Source organism: Ascaphus truei, chromosome 19 (genome assembly GCF_040206685.1).
Source record: "Ascaphus truei isolate aAscTru1 chromosome 19, aAscTru1.hap1, whole genome shotgun sequence".
Taxonomy (NCBI): Eukaryota; Metazoa; Chordata; class Amphibia; order Anura; family Ascaphidae; genus Ascaphus; species Ascaphus truei.
The window spans coordinates 7,532,634-7,548,999 of NC_134501.1; the positions used below are offsets into that span (position 1 = coordinate 7,532,634).

The following is a 16,366-nucleotide window of genomic DNA, read 5'->3' on the forward strand; positions in this document are numbered from 1 at the left end:
AAAAACAACACCTGCGCGTTTTGCACCCCTGCGCGTTTTACCTTGAATCAATTCTTTTTTTATGGGAGTTACCCTGGATGATCCTTTGTTTTTAGTCCTGCTGCAGCTGTGCTTCGTTTCATACAGACTTTACCTGTATAGTAAATATAAAGCTGGTTTCTGAGCGGATAAGGTTTGTCTGCCACCTTTTACGTTTTGTACAAGGAAGAAACACGTACACCTCTGTTGAAACACACTATTTCCTTTCCCATTGTCTGATTTTTGCTGCACTTATTGTATTTTTTTTTTTCAATGTTTTTATTAGGCATTTTTAGAGAATACAACATTTCTGACATATTTTGTAGCCTAATATTTTCCAAAACATATTTTTTTTTTTAAAGGGGGGAAAGAAAGGCAACCTAAGTTGTCCATGAAAAAAGGGAGGGGAGCCTTCATAGAGAGAAGGGAAGGAGGGAGGGTGGTGGGGTAGTTGAGGGGGTGGGAGGAGGGGGGGAGGGGGGGGGGAGGGTATTGTCGTCCTACTGGGCTGATAGGGTGTAGCTGGTGAAGTTCGTACTGATTTTTCCTTATGGGGGGGGAGTTAGTCTCCCACCTCCCTGGGTTGGTCGGGGCGCTCTGGTAAAGTGGAACCAGGGTTCCCATATATCCTCAAAGGCCGGGGTTTTTTGTCTGATGTTGGCTGTGAGCCTTTCCATGGTCATTACTTCCCCAATCCTTTTCTTTATTGTATTGAGCGCTGGCGTAGCTGTTTTCCTCCAGGAGGCCGCAATACAGCATCTCGCCGCAGTGAGAATGAAGGATATTAATTTCCTGGTGGGCCGAACTATATTCGGCATGGGTGCTGCCAACAGGAAGGTCAGTGGTTCAATAGGGATTTCTAGGCCTGTGACCTCTTTTATAAGAATTTGGACCTTGGCCCAGTATTTCACAATTTCTGGACAGGTCCACCAGATGTGCGCCATGTCCCCTCTATTACCACAGCCTCTCCAACATTGGTCTGATGCCAGAGGGTAGATCTGGTTTAATCGTGCTGGGGTAAGATACCAGCCAAACATGATCTTATAGATGTTTTCCTTAATTGTGGTGCAAAGGGAAGTTTCTGAGGCTGCCTGCCAGATTTCCTCCCAAGTCTCTCTTTCTATATCAACGTTTAGGTCAGCTGACCATCGCAGCATGTAGTCGTGCTGTGTAGGGGACGTTGAGCGCATTAGAATATTGTATATGTCTGAGATGAGTCCCTTCTTGTAAGACTTGTCCTCACACAAGAGTTCAAACGTCGTGAGAGTGGGGTATTCTGGATGAGGGCACGTAGTTCTGACAAAGTTTCTAATTTGTAGATATTTAAAGGTGTCCAATTTTGTAATTTTAAATTTGTTCCTCAGTTCTTGGTAGCTCAGGAGCTTCCCTAGGCTCAGTACGTCGGCAATCGCCTCTATACCCCGTGTGTGAAAGTGGGCGAACAGCTTAGATCCGCATCCTGGAGGGAATTTAGGGTTATTAACGAAGGGGGTGAGTTGTGAGTTTATGCGTATGCATCCACGGCCTGCAGGAAAGAACTACCACGCTGGATTAAATCTTTGCCTGGAGGAGCTCCAAACAAACGCAGCCTTTGCTGTTAGGCTCCAAGCCAAGCCCCCCACTTATTGTATTTTTAAAATTCCCTGTACTGTATTATTTGTGAAGCGCTGAGTACACTTTTGGCGCTATATAAATAAAGACATACAAAACAATACAATATAAAATAGAGGTGAATGTGTTCTTTCGTAGAAGAAGACATACAAATGTGACGGCCAAACCACATCAGCTCAGAAACCAGCATTCTGTTTACCATAGACAATCACGTTGCCTTTATTATGAATGATCGTTTATTTATAAAGCACCAACATGTTCTGAAGCGGGGAACAGTGGTTACATGAACTAGAATGACACACAGAGAAGAAGACACGGACACATACTGATACAAAGGTTGCCAATGGCCCTGCTTGTGAGAGATTACAATCTATGTGTCTTCATTAAGAGCGACGCCCTGAGTCGGAAACATTACATATATACCGTGACTAGAAGTCTTACATCTCCTGGCGTTGTACACGGCTTCTTTCTTCTCATTCTATTTCCACTAAGTTCTAAATACACACGTGACTGCTCACTGCGCCTTTATGATGGACAAGAGAATGGCATGTCCAATATTTAAGAATGTTGTTTCTGCAGCGAAAACAGCAACACCTGTTTTTCCAGCCCATGAACCCACGTTTGGATGTGCAACATGTCTGACTCCCATTCGGGGACGCCTCCTTGGCTTTTTCCAGCACACGGCAATAATGATTTACAGGGCTTCTGAAACGTTTTGCTGAATGACAACCACTACAAAACGATTCTGAATTACTGCACATATGGATGTACTGTTTTTTTTTTTTTTTTAAATCTCTCAAACAGATAGAAAGGCCCTTCAATTTTGGAACTACAAGTGGTATCCAACACACAAGATCCCACAGGAGAATATCTACATAGCTTAACATTCAAAACAATTTGTTCTGCAAGCTCGGAATCCAGCTTTGGCCAAAATGACAACTTTTCTGAGGCTTTCATATTTCATCTGTTGGCCAAAGCCGGAGTTTTTAACAACTGTAAACTTACTGAATCGTTAAGTAAATGCTTGTGATAAAGTCTGCACTGACCTTCGAGGCCTTTCAAGAAACAGAAGAGTATAGAAGACATTCAATTTCAAGTGTCAAGTTGGTGTTACCCTTACAACAAAGCCTAAACAACTAACCGACTATGACAAGGCCAGGCACACAGCCCTCGAGAAGAGAGAAATAAAACACAACGCATATGCTGTGAAGATTAAAAGCTGGCTGTTGGAAAAGGAGTATAAACTGCAGCGGTCAAAAGCTCTTGCACAACGAATTGCTATGTTTCCAACTCGATGTGCCAGAGGAAATACTGAAACACAACTTCTTCCTGATCCCAACAATCTGTTCCAATTCCTTTGTACAAAAAGCTGGTCGCTTTTGTGAAATCCACGCTGCATGCGTTTCTTCACCTTTCCCAGGATGATATCCAGGAAACCCCAATTAAGGGAGCTCTCAAGAGAAAATACCCATTAATCCAGGGGTGGCCAACTCCAGTCCTCAAGGACCACGGACAGGTCAAGATTTCAGGATATCCTTGCTTCAACCCAATCACTAATTGAGCCACCTGTGCTAAAGCAGAAATATCCTGAAAAGCTGGCCCTTGAGGACTCCCCTGCACTTTTTGCACGATACTGCCCATATACAGTAGATGCTTGCTTGAACCCCTTTTTTGTAACCTTTAGCCATTTGTGTGTTCTCCCTTTTTTGAAATATTTTAGTAAGTGTGACTGCTTCTACTGAAAAACACCAAACCCGCAACTAGAAACCCGCACTATATCATCTGAAAAATGTCGGAGGACAGAGGGAGCCCCGTTCACCTAGAAAACTGGATCATACCAAGAAATGCATCATGAAAAACAGCAGCATTCGATGTATGTTTCTTTTCTCCTGGAAATGTCAGAACTAATGTGGCTTGACGGCTCGAATGCGCAGACAAAAATATTACAAACAAACCTTCGCCAATCACAAGCTAAAAACATATTGTACCAATCTTTTGTAGCAACTAGCCAGTATATGTACACGCCAATACTGGCCTTGACTGTTGTTCTTTATTTAGCTCTAAACTGAGCTGAAAGGTAATAAAAACTATCCATTGACTAGTGAGGCATGCATGAGCCATGCCGAGTGGAAACTAGCCCTGACCTAATGATGACCAACGCAATATCTGATGAGAAACATCAGCACAGAGGTCATCTTGGATGCAAATTGCGCACATGGATAAACGTCTTCCTTTTCTTTAAAAGTCAGAGTGCTTTATTTGCATCCTTTTTCTTTTACCAGATTTATTTCACTAAAATGATAGTTTAAAGAAGCAATCCAAGCACGCAAATTTTTTTGTGTGATTTATTGTTAACATAGGATTGAAGATGGGGGTCTTCAGAGCTGAACCCAGTTAATTTCAGCTCCCTACTTCCAGGAAATACATACCTCCATAGTAGGTGCCAGTAGCCGCACCGCTCGGCTAGTGGGGTTCACGTAATGGCGGAGTTTCAACGTTCCCACACCCTGCAGGCCAGTAGGAAGCCGTGACATCATCAGGTTCGACTTCCTATTGTCCCACGTGACCGGCAGCTTTAAACTTTGCAGAGATACCGGCGCCCCTTTTAGAGGTCTGTATCCAAGGAAGTAGAGGATCCCCAGAGCTGAAATGAATGGGGTTAAGCTCCGGAGACCCCCTGCTTCAACACTATGTTAAAAAAAAAAAAAAATAAGAAAAGGGCAAGAAATGCGCCTTTAAATTGTGACATGACAGTCTTAGTGTGTTGTTCCTGGCCCTTCCAGCAACGAAGGGTTAATAAGGCAGATTGTGTTTACCACTTCTGTATTTAAACATAACATATCTTTAAATGCGCGATCCAACATATGATGGAAATTGTAGCCAGTGGGAAATCTCCCATCCATGCAACTTGGTCTCTGCCATTTCTTTCATAATGCAATAAATGTTTCAAATTATAGAGGATGAAAAAGCAGTGTGTGCATATACGTGTGTGGAAGTGTTTGTATACTGTTAAATCTATAAACGCTCTGGGACTTGCTCAATGAGAGTTTTAAATAGCAAGTATTTAGAACTCAATTAAGGCATGTGAAACACGAGTATCCATTTTATTGCACTCACAGGGAAAAGAAGAGGCTCAAGTGGTGGAAATGTTGGCCATATCTGTCGTGATCCCTATTAACACTCTTACAGCAATGAGATACAGTACTTGCTGCTTTCAGTAGGCTGCATCAACAACTGTTCTGTAGCGGTGCAACAGCACTCAAGTTCAATTAACCGCTTCAGCTCCAGAGTTCAATGCATTCCTTTGGCAAAGCCTGGCACATGGTATTGGCGTTCCTTAAGGATGTAGTCTGTCAACATATATTTACTGCGGCGTTGAGATTCATTTATCTTTCTTACCCCACAGCAGCTCCAAGATCACGCAAATAATACTTATTGGTGACCACACTCGGTATGGGAAAATGAATAAATATGCAGATTTGTCTCTCTCTTCCCCACTCCCCAACCCCCCTTTTTTTTTTTTAAATATGATTCTGGAAAATCCAAATGTGTCAACTAATTTAAAATCAAGGCATCATCCATGCAATAAATAACTGAAAACTTTCAGTCAGGGTGAAGTGATCTATGACCGGGCTGGCCTGATGTGGTTTGGAAGATTTCACCGTCTGGTCATTTGTTTTTCTAATTTAAGAACTGAAGAAATCTGGTCAACTCATCTGCATTGTTGTTTGTGTTAAATGGCCTCTGACTCCAGTGAAAGTGAATAGAGTGAGTAACCAATCAGAACTTTAGTGTGAATACATGCTCGCTTCTATCCAAGACATCTTCTGTTTAAAGGACCTGGTCTAAAACTCCCGCACTATATCATCTGAAAAATGTCGGAGGACAGAGGGAGCCCCGTTCACCTATAAAACTGGATTATACCAAGAAATGCATCATGAAAAACAGCAGCATTCGATGTATGTTTCTTTTCTCCTTGAAATGTCAGAACTAATGTGGCTTGACGGCTCGAATGCGCAGACAAAAATATTACAAACAAACCTTCGCCAATCACAAGCTAAAAACATATTGTACCAATCTTTTCTAGCAACTAGCCAGTATATGTACGCGCCAATACTGGCCTTGACTGTTGTTCTTTATTTAGCTCTAAACTGAGCTGAAAGGTAATAAAAACTATCCATTGACTAGTGAGGCATGTATGAGCCATGCCGAGTGGAAACTAGCCCTGACCTAATGATCACCAATCCGATATCTGATGAGAAACATCACCAGAGGTCAGCTTGGATGCAAATTGCGCACATGGATAAACGTCTTCCTTTTCTTTAACATAAAGAGTGCTTTATTTGCATCCTTTTTCTTTGACCAGATTTATTGCCCTAAAATTAAAGTTTAAAGAAGCAATCCAAGCAGGCAATTTTTTTTAATGATTTCTCTTTAACATCGGATTGAAGAAGGGGGTCTTCAGAGTTGAACCCCTGTTAATTTTAACTCCGGGGACGCCCTGCTTCCGGAAAATACATACCTCCATAGTAGGTGCCGGTAGCCGCACTGCTCGGCTAGTGGGTTTCACATAATGGCAGAGTTTCATAGCTCCCGCACCATGCGGGCCAATAGGAAGCCGTGGCACCATCAGGTTCGGCTTCCTATTGGCCCACGTGACCGGCGGCTTTAAACTTTGCCACAATATTTTTAAAACATTGTAGCACTCTCCAATAGACCGGTGAACCTTCATAACGCTTCCTAGAACTCGACCCCCTGAGCCCCCTCCCCTCCAGGAACTAGAGAAGAAACCAATGGAGAATGATCTACTGTGCCATGAAAAGCTGGTGAGATAACAAAAGTATCCAGGTGATTATGTAAAACAAACATTACATGTATTGTAGGAGGCTGGTTCATTAATAAGAAACTTCTCAACGGATCATCAGTTTATTTTGGACACTGAGGAATTTATACACAAAGCTACAGTATAACAGCTTTATAGCCGGTAATATAAGCCCAGTCACATATATGGGCTTACTGGGTTCTGTTAATGGCACAGCGGTCTTTACGTACATCTCTTAAGTGTTACATTGTTGTTCTGTGCTTATTCGACAGATTAAAATCCTGAGCTACTTCGTTTTACAATCTGTATTTGTTTCGGGCCGTTCTACCTTTTTGTAAAACTGTTGTCAGAGTTTCTCAATTTATTTGAGTTCTTGGTTACCAAACAATGCATAGTTTCCATAAAATATTTAATCCACTTAACAAGATTTGCTGGAGACATCTGGGAATACACTGTTCCAGGATGAATCACAGGCATTATAAACTCACTCTGATTTATTCCAAGAACACCATTTGCCGGCGCTGTCATTTAGGTCAACAAGAGTTTCAACAGGTCAATAGGTAAGTGGGTTTAAAGGAACATCAACGCTTACTGATACTAAACAATATTAGGGGCCATGTATCAAGGCAATTTAGGAGCCAAACGGTGGAATTTCCATCATCCATCAATGTATCAAAGCACTTTGCTTCCATTTTGCCTGGTCCGCACCAGCTTGCAATTTAGGGAGTGTCAACAGAAACTGTTGCATGATGCACGTTGTGTGTGTGCCAAAGTCTGCGTTTCTGAATGCCATTATTTTTCCGCCGACACCAAAAATTTGCCAGATCGGAAGTGGTTTAAGTATAACATTCTGCACCAGATAAAAATCTTCTTTTTCTTTTTTAATAACGTACGATGCAACTATTCTCCAAAAACTAGAGACGCGGTCAAAACGCTTTTTCTTCTGAGTTGCTTGGTATTTTGAGGCAGGCGTGCAAATTACCTGTCTTCATATCAGCAGTTTAGTCAAGTAAAAGTGTTATTAAAAACAACTGAAAAGCCCATTTTAAGGATTTTACAGATGGCTGCAAACATGACATTTTCTCTCTCCATCAAAAGCAGGCATTTTAACATCATGGAACCTAATTTTGTGCATTCATAGAGCATGAGAGGAGGGCCGAGAAAATATATACTGGGGCAGTGCTTGAATTAGCCACGGTGATACCTTAATTATGGCTTTTGCATTCTATTTTAATGTTAAACAGTATAATACGTACATTTAAAAATAAATAAAATAAGATAGCATGGTATGTTGGAATGGCTTTGTAAAAGTCGATGTCAACATGCATTTCTGTGAGTGACTTTGTAAAATGTGTGTGAACATTTTCAGCCTGAAGACACGAATGGCTGCAGGCTGACAGCTTTCTGCTACGGTAAGTGCAGCTGCCGCCTACAGCCATGCTATGTCTTTCATGGTTTACATCTTCCTGAACCTCTCAATGAACCAGCTGCAAAATCGCTTATCCACAAAGTGCAAGCGATGAAGAACACGTGGAGAGGCACTTGGCGAGGAAGTTTCCTGCGTGCACGGAATTACCTGGATGCTAGCACGTCCTTCAGTGTCAACACATAGCAGGGATTTTTTTTGGGGAGGGATACAGAGGTTTTGCACACTGCTGCTCCCTTGCAATGGGTACTCATCAGTCATTGGACGTAGGAGGAGGCTGGAGATGTTACGAGTGACCCTGGGGGGCTGTAAAGATGATTTCCAGCCCTGGTGGAATGGTGAGGTAGCACTCAGCCCGATCCAAAACATCCCATAAAAATAGACATCATATATTATGTCAGAGTCTCGGCAGGTCTGTGTCTGATGCTTTCCAAACGCATCCAGGTTACTATTTTTGTAAATATCTTTAAAAAGGTCAGCAGCAGTGTTTAACCCTACAGCTGCCAGAACGGTGTGCAACACAGGGGAAGGATTAAAGATGCAGCCCCACGTAGGATCAAATAAACTAATTGCAATTATATGCTTAATAGGTTAAAACTAGATGATAGACGGACATACAAAAAGCAGACAAGTAAAATCGATTTGTTACATTATTTTGATAAGGCAATGTGCCGGAACATTGTAACATGGACTTTAGATGCTTTTAATGGTTCATCTCACTCTCGTTCTGTCCCTGTTGTGTCTAACTGGTCATTTCAGCTTTGAAAGACTTGGCCTGAACGGTGCTGCTCTGATGAGAGGAACCTGCAGCTGCAGATCTAGCCAAAGAGGGCGTGTGTGAGTAGCCCCATCTCACCTGGCTGCCCCTCTAGGCAGGTTTTGCTCCCTGGCTTGGGCTCCGCAGCTCCTCCTGTTGGAGCCAGTGTGTGACGGTGTATGTTTATTTGTGTTGGTCAGCCTGTGTATTAGTGATTGTGTGTGTATCTGATGACCCACGCATATTAAGCTGCGCTGGTCAGTGTGTGTGTGTGTGTGCGAGTGATGTGCAGGTTCGTGTTCGTACTTTGATGCAATAAATGCTTATGACCAACACAACACTGATCTTCAAGTGACAGGAACAACAGAGCATAGAAGGCATTCAAACACAATTTGTAATGGGTTGGTGTTTCCCATTAAAACAAAGGATAAACAACTAACCTATTATGACAAGGCCAGGCACACAGCCCTCGAGAACAAAAAAATAAAACAGAACACATATGCTGTGAAGATCTTTCTTATGTCTGAACACTGAAATACACCTGCGACAGACAGCTGAATAGGGTATGTCTGTGTGGTCTGCGACGACGGATTTATGTATTAGGCTGCGTCCATGGTTACTGATTGCATGCTGAGGCACGCGGAGGGTGAGGGAAAGCGGGGAAAGCGGGTGCTTTCCTCGGCCTTAGACCGCGCGCCATCCGGGGGCGTGTCGGGGGGCGGGCCAGTAACGTCACGGAGCTGGTTCGCCCTCATTGGGCGAACTGCTCACGTGACCGGCCCTGAACTCCGGCAAGAGCGAAACATTTAAAATTTTGCTAAGACTTATGCTTCCGCACGCTTGTGGAAGCGTAAGCGAGCCCCTGCTAAAGCCGCTCTCATTGCGGCTGCAGGGGCTCAGTGCCGAGCGTAAGCGCGCCACAGCACAGGTCAGCGCATAAGCGCTGACCATGTCCGAGGCCTTAAGTATGGCTCGAATTACGTTCCTTTTCTTGGTGGTTTTGTGTTGGTTTTCATTGTCACCTTAAAGGTGTTGTTAATTGTTTTTAATCTGGTGAATGACCCCGAAAAGTTGGAAAGCTTGTGTAGCCCCCCTCTCTGGAAGATGTACAGCTGGCTACTGCTGTCTGTTGTGCGTGCATACCTGTGAGGGTGCAGGAGAGCTGAGTGGTCCGCGATTGTCTGGGTAACAGGACAGGCTTTTGATGATCTTTAGGTTGCACTCATGGTGTCAGCGCCTCCAGCGCCTGGGCTCCAGGATTTCCAGAGACCAGAACAGAATTCTCTCACACCCCTGCCCAATAGACTGTAGACTCAGGAAGGGGTATACAAAAAGGGATGTTTTATTGAGCAGTCACTGCAGATGTTATACAGCGGATGCAGATAGATGTCAGAGGGTCCAAGGCCTCTGGATGGTGCTGTGCTTTCTGGTAGACTTGAGGCCTATAATCTCTCTCCTTGTTTCCTCAGCCAAGGAGGGTGGGAGCTCAACTTCTTGCTTCCTCACCCAAGGAGGGTGGGAACTCAACTGCTATAATTTAGCACTTCCTCTCTGATGCACCAGAAGGGGAGGGCACAAGGTCTGCAGAGAATCAGCAGGGGGGGGAGGGGGTCAATGTCCCTAGGATTGCCTGCCACAGCCTGTAGCTACAAAGGACTTACGTGACAGGAGGCAGAGAGGCGGTCTGGACCAGCCATGGCTACACTTGTAACATATCAACAACCTGTTGGTCCAATAAAAGTTAATTATACCACCTCCTCCCTCCTCTGTTACTACATGGAAGAAAAGGACCAACACAGAGACCCCGCCTGTGCTTTTCTAGAACAGAATAATACTGCAGCATACGCCATATCCTACTAGAGTAGAAATACTTTTCACAAATATGTTGTGTTTCAGACAAAAAAATTAAAAAGATGCTAATGTGGCAGACTTCTTTTCGGATATACAGTATAGACCCCAGACTGTGTGTGTGTGTGTGTGTGTGTGTGTATGTGTGTGTGTAGTTGTGTGTAACTTTGAGCAAGTGTCTGCAGTTAAATGTGTGTTTGCAGGGAATGTGTGTATGTGGAGAGTGTGTGATGTGTATACGATGTGGTTCTTGGGTAGTATGTGGTGAATGTGTAGTATCAGGTGTGTGCATGTGCTCATAGTTCCCATTTATACTGTGGATGTGTCTGGGGACCACTCGTCACCTGATACATGGGCCGGTACGATACATTTGCCCCACCAGTAAAAAATAAGCCAGCCCTAGATCCTTCACCGTACAAAAAACCTTTAGCCCCGCTAGTGGTGCAACAATGTATTTAGTACCATTGTGGTTTGAGCAGCCTTCACATGCCGCTAGAATAAAGGCACCATTTTCAGATCTAACAACGGCTAGGCCAAACCCCTCCCATGGTTATGAAAAGACGCCCAAGTGGTTATTACAGAGCAAACGCTTTTATTCTGTCTTCAATGTGTCTTACTAAGTGGGATTACTTTGATAAAACATTGCAGATACATTTTTCTCATTTAGGGCGCTTCTATGAGAGAAAGGATGGTTATAATTATAATATTTAATGTATTTTTATTTCATATGAGGCTGTTGGATTGGAGTCACATTTGGAGAATTGAATTTTTCCATTGAAATCAGATTTTGGCCTTCCCTGCAGAAGATACAGTGGTTACTCTTAACGAGCGGCCAAAAGACCAATGCAGGAGAATAAATTCTGCTTCCCCTTTATCCGGGCTACTCTCCAAAATGCTGCTTTTAATATAAGATGTACAGCTCTTTCACAACACTGCTTTTTAAACACAAGCGGGAGCCAGAAATACCCCATGCAAACACGTCCAAAGCCAATATTTCCCTACCTTACAAGTATAAATTCTTTCTCTGTGCCTAACTAAAGACTTACCTTCCCCTGCACAACCCGCGGCCGCACCTAAATAATAGCAAATGCTGCTGTATAGAACACCGTTTCAGAGACGTATTTTTTATTATATTATTAGTGTAGACCAAGGGTGGCTAATTCCAGTCCTCAAGGGCCTCCAACAGATCAGGGTTGACAGATATCCCTGCTTCAGCACAGGTGGCTCAGTCTTCTGTCAACCCTGATCTGTTGGAGGCCCTTGAGGACTGGAGTTGGCCAGTCAACGACTAACCCACTGATTGAGCCACCTGTGCTGAAGATGGGATGTCCTGAAAACCGGACCTGCTGGTGGCCATTGAAGACTGGATTTGGCCACCCCTGGTGCAGAAGATACTGAACAACATACAACTCGTGGTAGACAGGGGCAAAATGAACTGTTTTTTGGACTGTGTCTAACTGCGGAGATCTGGGTCCGGCCGGCGCGAGTCTAACATCGACCAACCCCCCCGTCCTCACCACCCCCGCTGTGATGAAACATCCAGAGGGGACGTCACAGGAGTTGGAGAGAGAGCGTGGTGCGGGCGCCTCGCAGTGAAGCAGCACTGAGTTCTTTTGCTGACCCATTGTGGTCTACATGTGTTTGGAGAGTGGTGAGAATGTGAGTTGATCTCTACCACCCATTTTTATCTTTATAAACAGAATCGCACTATTTTTGCTTTCTGTCTGTTTTCCTATTCCACTGTGCACAACTAGGGTATGCCCTGATTTCCGGGTGCAAGAAGCCAGTATATCAGCCTCATTCTGGACAGCGTGTCCCAAACCGCCTGAAAACATCTCACATCACGTGAGTGGTACTACATAACACATTTGATCTATATTGAGTATTTAACAGGTCTGCACAATATACTTTTTCTTTTGTCATTTTATACCCACTTGGGAATTATTGGCGCTCCGACGCCTGCAGCTAACCATTAGGGGACACAATACCTGCTGAAATAATGCTGACTCGCGATAATATTAAACATGTGCCTCAAATCTAGATTACCAGAGACAAGCTCAAACATTCCGTGGTCATCCCAGAGCGACCTGCAAGAATCTTGAAATAAAACCTGCACTGTGATGCAGCTCTCCCATACATTATCTGCACGCTGCTCAGCGGGTACCTTTCCCTCTCCAGTGGTTGTAACTGAGATGGAATTACCTGTGCCGCTGTATGAAGAAGAAGAGGGGGTCCTCCGTGAAAAGCTTTTGACGGCCAGGCTCTGCCCTCGCTGCTTCCGACGCCAGGCTGTCCGGCATTTTGAGTCGATGCTCTGTTTGATTCTATACCAGTCGGATTCTGTGATTCTGAACTTGTGGAAAAGGTGACCTGGGTAAAGAAGAAGACAGAGACTATTTATATTAGTTGAACCTAATTATCTTATTGTGCTGTTGCAGCCCAAACTCTGGGGATACACCCAATAAGAGGTATCTGAGCTCGCTACCGACATTTGACCTGCATTGCAGTTAACGCAAGATCAAGCTTAGTGAATACATCACCTAAGACATTTATATTGTAGAAAATAACAGTGGTTCCCAACTACCAGCCTCACGGACTCTTAACAGCCCAGGTCTCAAGGATATCCTTGCATGAGTGCAGGTGGGTAGGAATCACTGGAATAAAAGAACCATGGCTCAATAAACTTCACCCATTCACTTTATTACCAAAGAAAAAGAAAGATGCCACTGGATCTCAAGCTGGGCTCTCGTCATTCAGAAGCAGGCACATTGTCCACAAAGCTACTATCAAATGCATATTAAACGATACCTTACATGTTTTCCAATTGAGCTACTCCACTGCTACGGGCGGTAGCAATAAAAACAATAGCTTTTGCAATGAAGGCTTTGGGCCACATTTACTAACCAGTGCTATGCAAGAAGACATCTTCTAGTGCCAGAGGGTGTCTTTTGGCATAGCACCACTTGGTAAATATGGGCGTGACGCATTGAAATAGTTAATGAATTGAAATGGAATAAAGTATGGATTCTGGAAGCGTCATTTTTGGAAGGGTGCCTACATATTCCGAAATTATACTTGTGCATTCTTTGGAGATTTGACATGTGAACAGGGTTATTTGGTAAGAGCTTAAATCCTGTGGGCGCCATGCTGGCGTCTGGAGAACACTATCAAAGTGCACAAAGACGGATGTTGTAGAACAGGGGAGGCCAACTCCAGTCATCAAGGGCCACCAACAGGTCAGTTTTTCAGTATATCCCAGCTTCAGCACAGGTGATGCAGTCTTCAACTGAGTACTTATTGAGCCAGTTGGGGGAGCTTGAGGACTGGAGTTGGCCACCCCTGTTCTAGCATAAAATGTCCATAGGGAGAACAATTCACTCTTGGTGAAGTCTTAGTCTTTTTCAATACGTTTCTCAGATTCTTGTTTTGTCCTTTGCATATAACTAATACCATAATTGCATCTGAACAACAGGCTGCAATCCCCAGAGAAACGATGTGGGAAACTGTGCTGAGCGTAGGAACTCACTTGATCATAGCAGCTGAAATGCTTTGTCCTGAAAACAGTTATGAAGAAAATTAACAACAATGCCCAAATACCCCCCTTTAAAAATCAACCCATACGAACTTCTGAGTGAATGTACAGCACCCATTGCCATAAAATGCTGCAATATAAAGTAATGCTAAGTATGAGTACATATTTTATTGGGGGAAAACTTTGCTACGAAAACATAGACCTATTATTGAAACCACCCAAATGCAGTGAACAATTACTAACTCAGATCTAATTAGGCTCTCAAACATGCGTCTTTCTGCTGGCCACACACAATCTTACAAACGGCCACCAAATATCACAGGTGACTCAGCCTGATAGAAAGTCGCAACGGCGTTGGTGGCGTACTCCTATTGGACTACCATTTAAATACGTTAAAAATTGAAAAGGAAGCAACATTAGTAATTTCCCCGGTGAATATTTTAGGAATATGGGGCTTCTCGTGGCTGAAAATCGTGCGGTTCAGCTACGGAGGACCCCAAGGTTTATATGCTGTACAAAAAAAAGAGCAGGGGGCGGGGTTGTTGGGCACCATTTTGAGGTTTTAACATTGTTCTGCACACTCTCCCTATCCAGAAAATGTACATGGTGCAATCTGAGATCTCCAAATATTAAAAGCTGTTGACTACCACCGCTCAGCCCTAATCCTGTGTAACTCGTTCCAAGCACCAGTAGGAGAAGGAATGGACTCATCCTGTCATTCATCCATTGCGTCCATTATCGTGGATATAAATGCTGCAAGGTTAACATTACAGAACCGGTAACATTCTGTGTGTCAATGTCTATGACAAGATTGTGCTTTGAGATGTATGAAGTTCATTTCATCCTGTGATGGAATAGATTCATTCTCCTTAAAAAGAAATGAAAGTGAACTGAATAACATGCATATTGCATGATCATGGTGACAGGTACATTAAAGCAAGATGATACACAATTAACACAACATCTTTTACAGATACACATATACACATTTACACATCTATTACAGGCGTCGATTATATAACATTGGGGAGAAAAAAAGGATTCTAAAACAGGTGTCCAAATGTTTTATGACCCCCAAAACCAGCATGGCCCTTTCATTTCAAGACAAAGTAGGCGCATTCTCCAATTCCCACCAGCAGAGTGAATTAAAAGGAAGCGCTTAAGCAGCTGTAACCAGGATGACAACAAGGAAATATACTTGACAGCCCATAACATTTCAAGATTAGCTCTGCACATTTCAGCTATTAACTATTCATTGTGGAAATGGATAATGGATCAAAAGGTTTTATTTTGCACACCACATCTTCTTTTATTACAATCCTTTAATAGGCCCCAATTACCTTAAGTTTCCAGTGGTAAAATCATAAAATAGGTCCACACTGATTCCGAATTTGTATTACAAGCAACATGCTTTCTGCATTACTGACTTACACACTCTTTAACCACGAAAACTGACATTTTAGTCAACAGTTCATGTCCAACTCTAAAAAAATGCAAAGCTCTCATCAAATCAAGATATTTGCCCAGCCAACCGAACACTCTTGCCAACAGTCTCTTTTGGGAGCTTAGGGCCTGCTCTTATTTTGATTTTTAACCCATTTCATATCTTGTTGATCAGCATTTATATGATGTAGTCCAACATTACGGCCAGAAAATAATTTATTTTGGTACAGACCGATTCGCACAGTGGATCTGACTTTGGTTCTCCATATTTTGCATTATTGTGCACGATGTATGACCAGCACAGAACCTATTTGTGCATGCCAAATGCTTACGCATCCAATTGTACCTCTAAGGAAAAGACATTATTCTAGCATTGTGTTATAGTGCAGTGCTTTGTATGCCTATTTGTTTGCAGCTTTTGTATCTTTCTATATTATTTGGGGGTCAATATTATTTCTTCCTCCAAACTATATAATACGTCAGAGGACAAATTAAAAGACCAAAACGACTTCTCCCTCCCCCTTCCAGGTTAAGGATACTGTATCTTTTCTTGTACTTTTCCATGTGGGGCTTGGTTTGGACATTTTTCCCGTAAGACTGTAAAAGGAAGGCTTCCCCGGAAAGTAAGATATGGGATTTATGCACCAAAAATGGAGGCGTTAGAATAGTGGCTTGTGACAAAAAAAAAAAAAAAACCATTACATAGCAGAAATAGCTTATTTCGGCTGTAAATAAAATGGCACATTTAATGGCCAAATATATGTATAATAATTTCACCTCTGCTAGATATATTTACAATAAATCTTTTGGCCTCATCTATAGTACATTTGTTAAACAGTCTGTGCAGTACAGACATTATTCAAATAGAGGGGTGTGGTGATACATAGCAAATTAACTTTGGCTTACAGT

General features: G+C 43.0%; 1 protein-coding gene across 2 annotated transcripts in view; it reads right to left on the bottom strand.

Annotated features, from left to right (window-relative positions):
- BANP (BTG3 associated nuclear protein) overlaps window positions 1-16,366 on the bottom strand; it is a 303,313-nt gene that overhangs the window by 145,505 nt on the left and 141,442 nt on the right. For both annotated transcript variants that reach the window (XM_075576425.1, XM_075576423.1), the window contains one exon: window positions 12,685-12,852. In XM_075576425.1, the coding sequence (XP_075432540.1) occupies window positions 12,685-12,852 (168 nt within the window). The remainder of the gene's footprint in view (window positions 1-12,684; window positions 12,853-16,366) is intronic.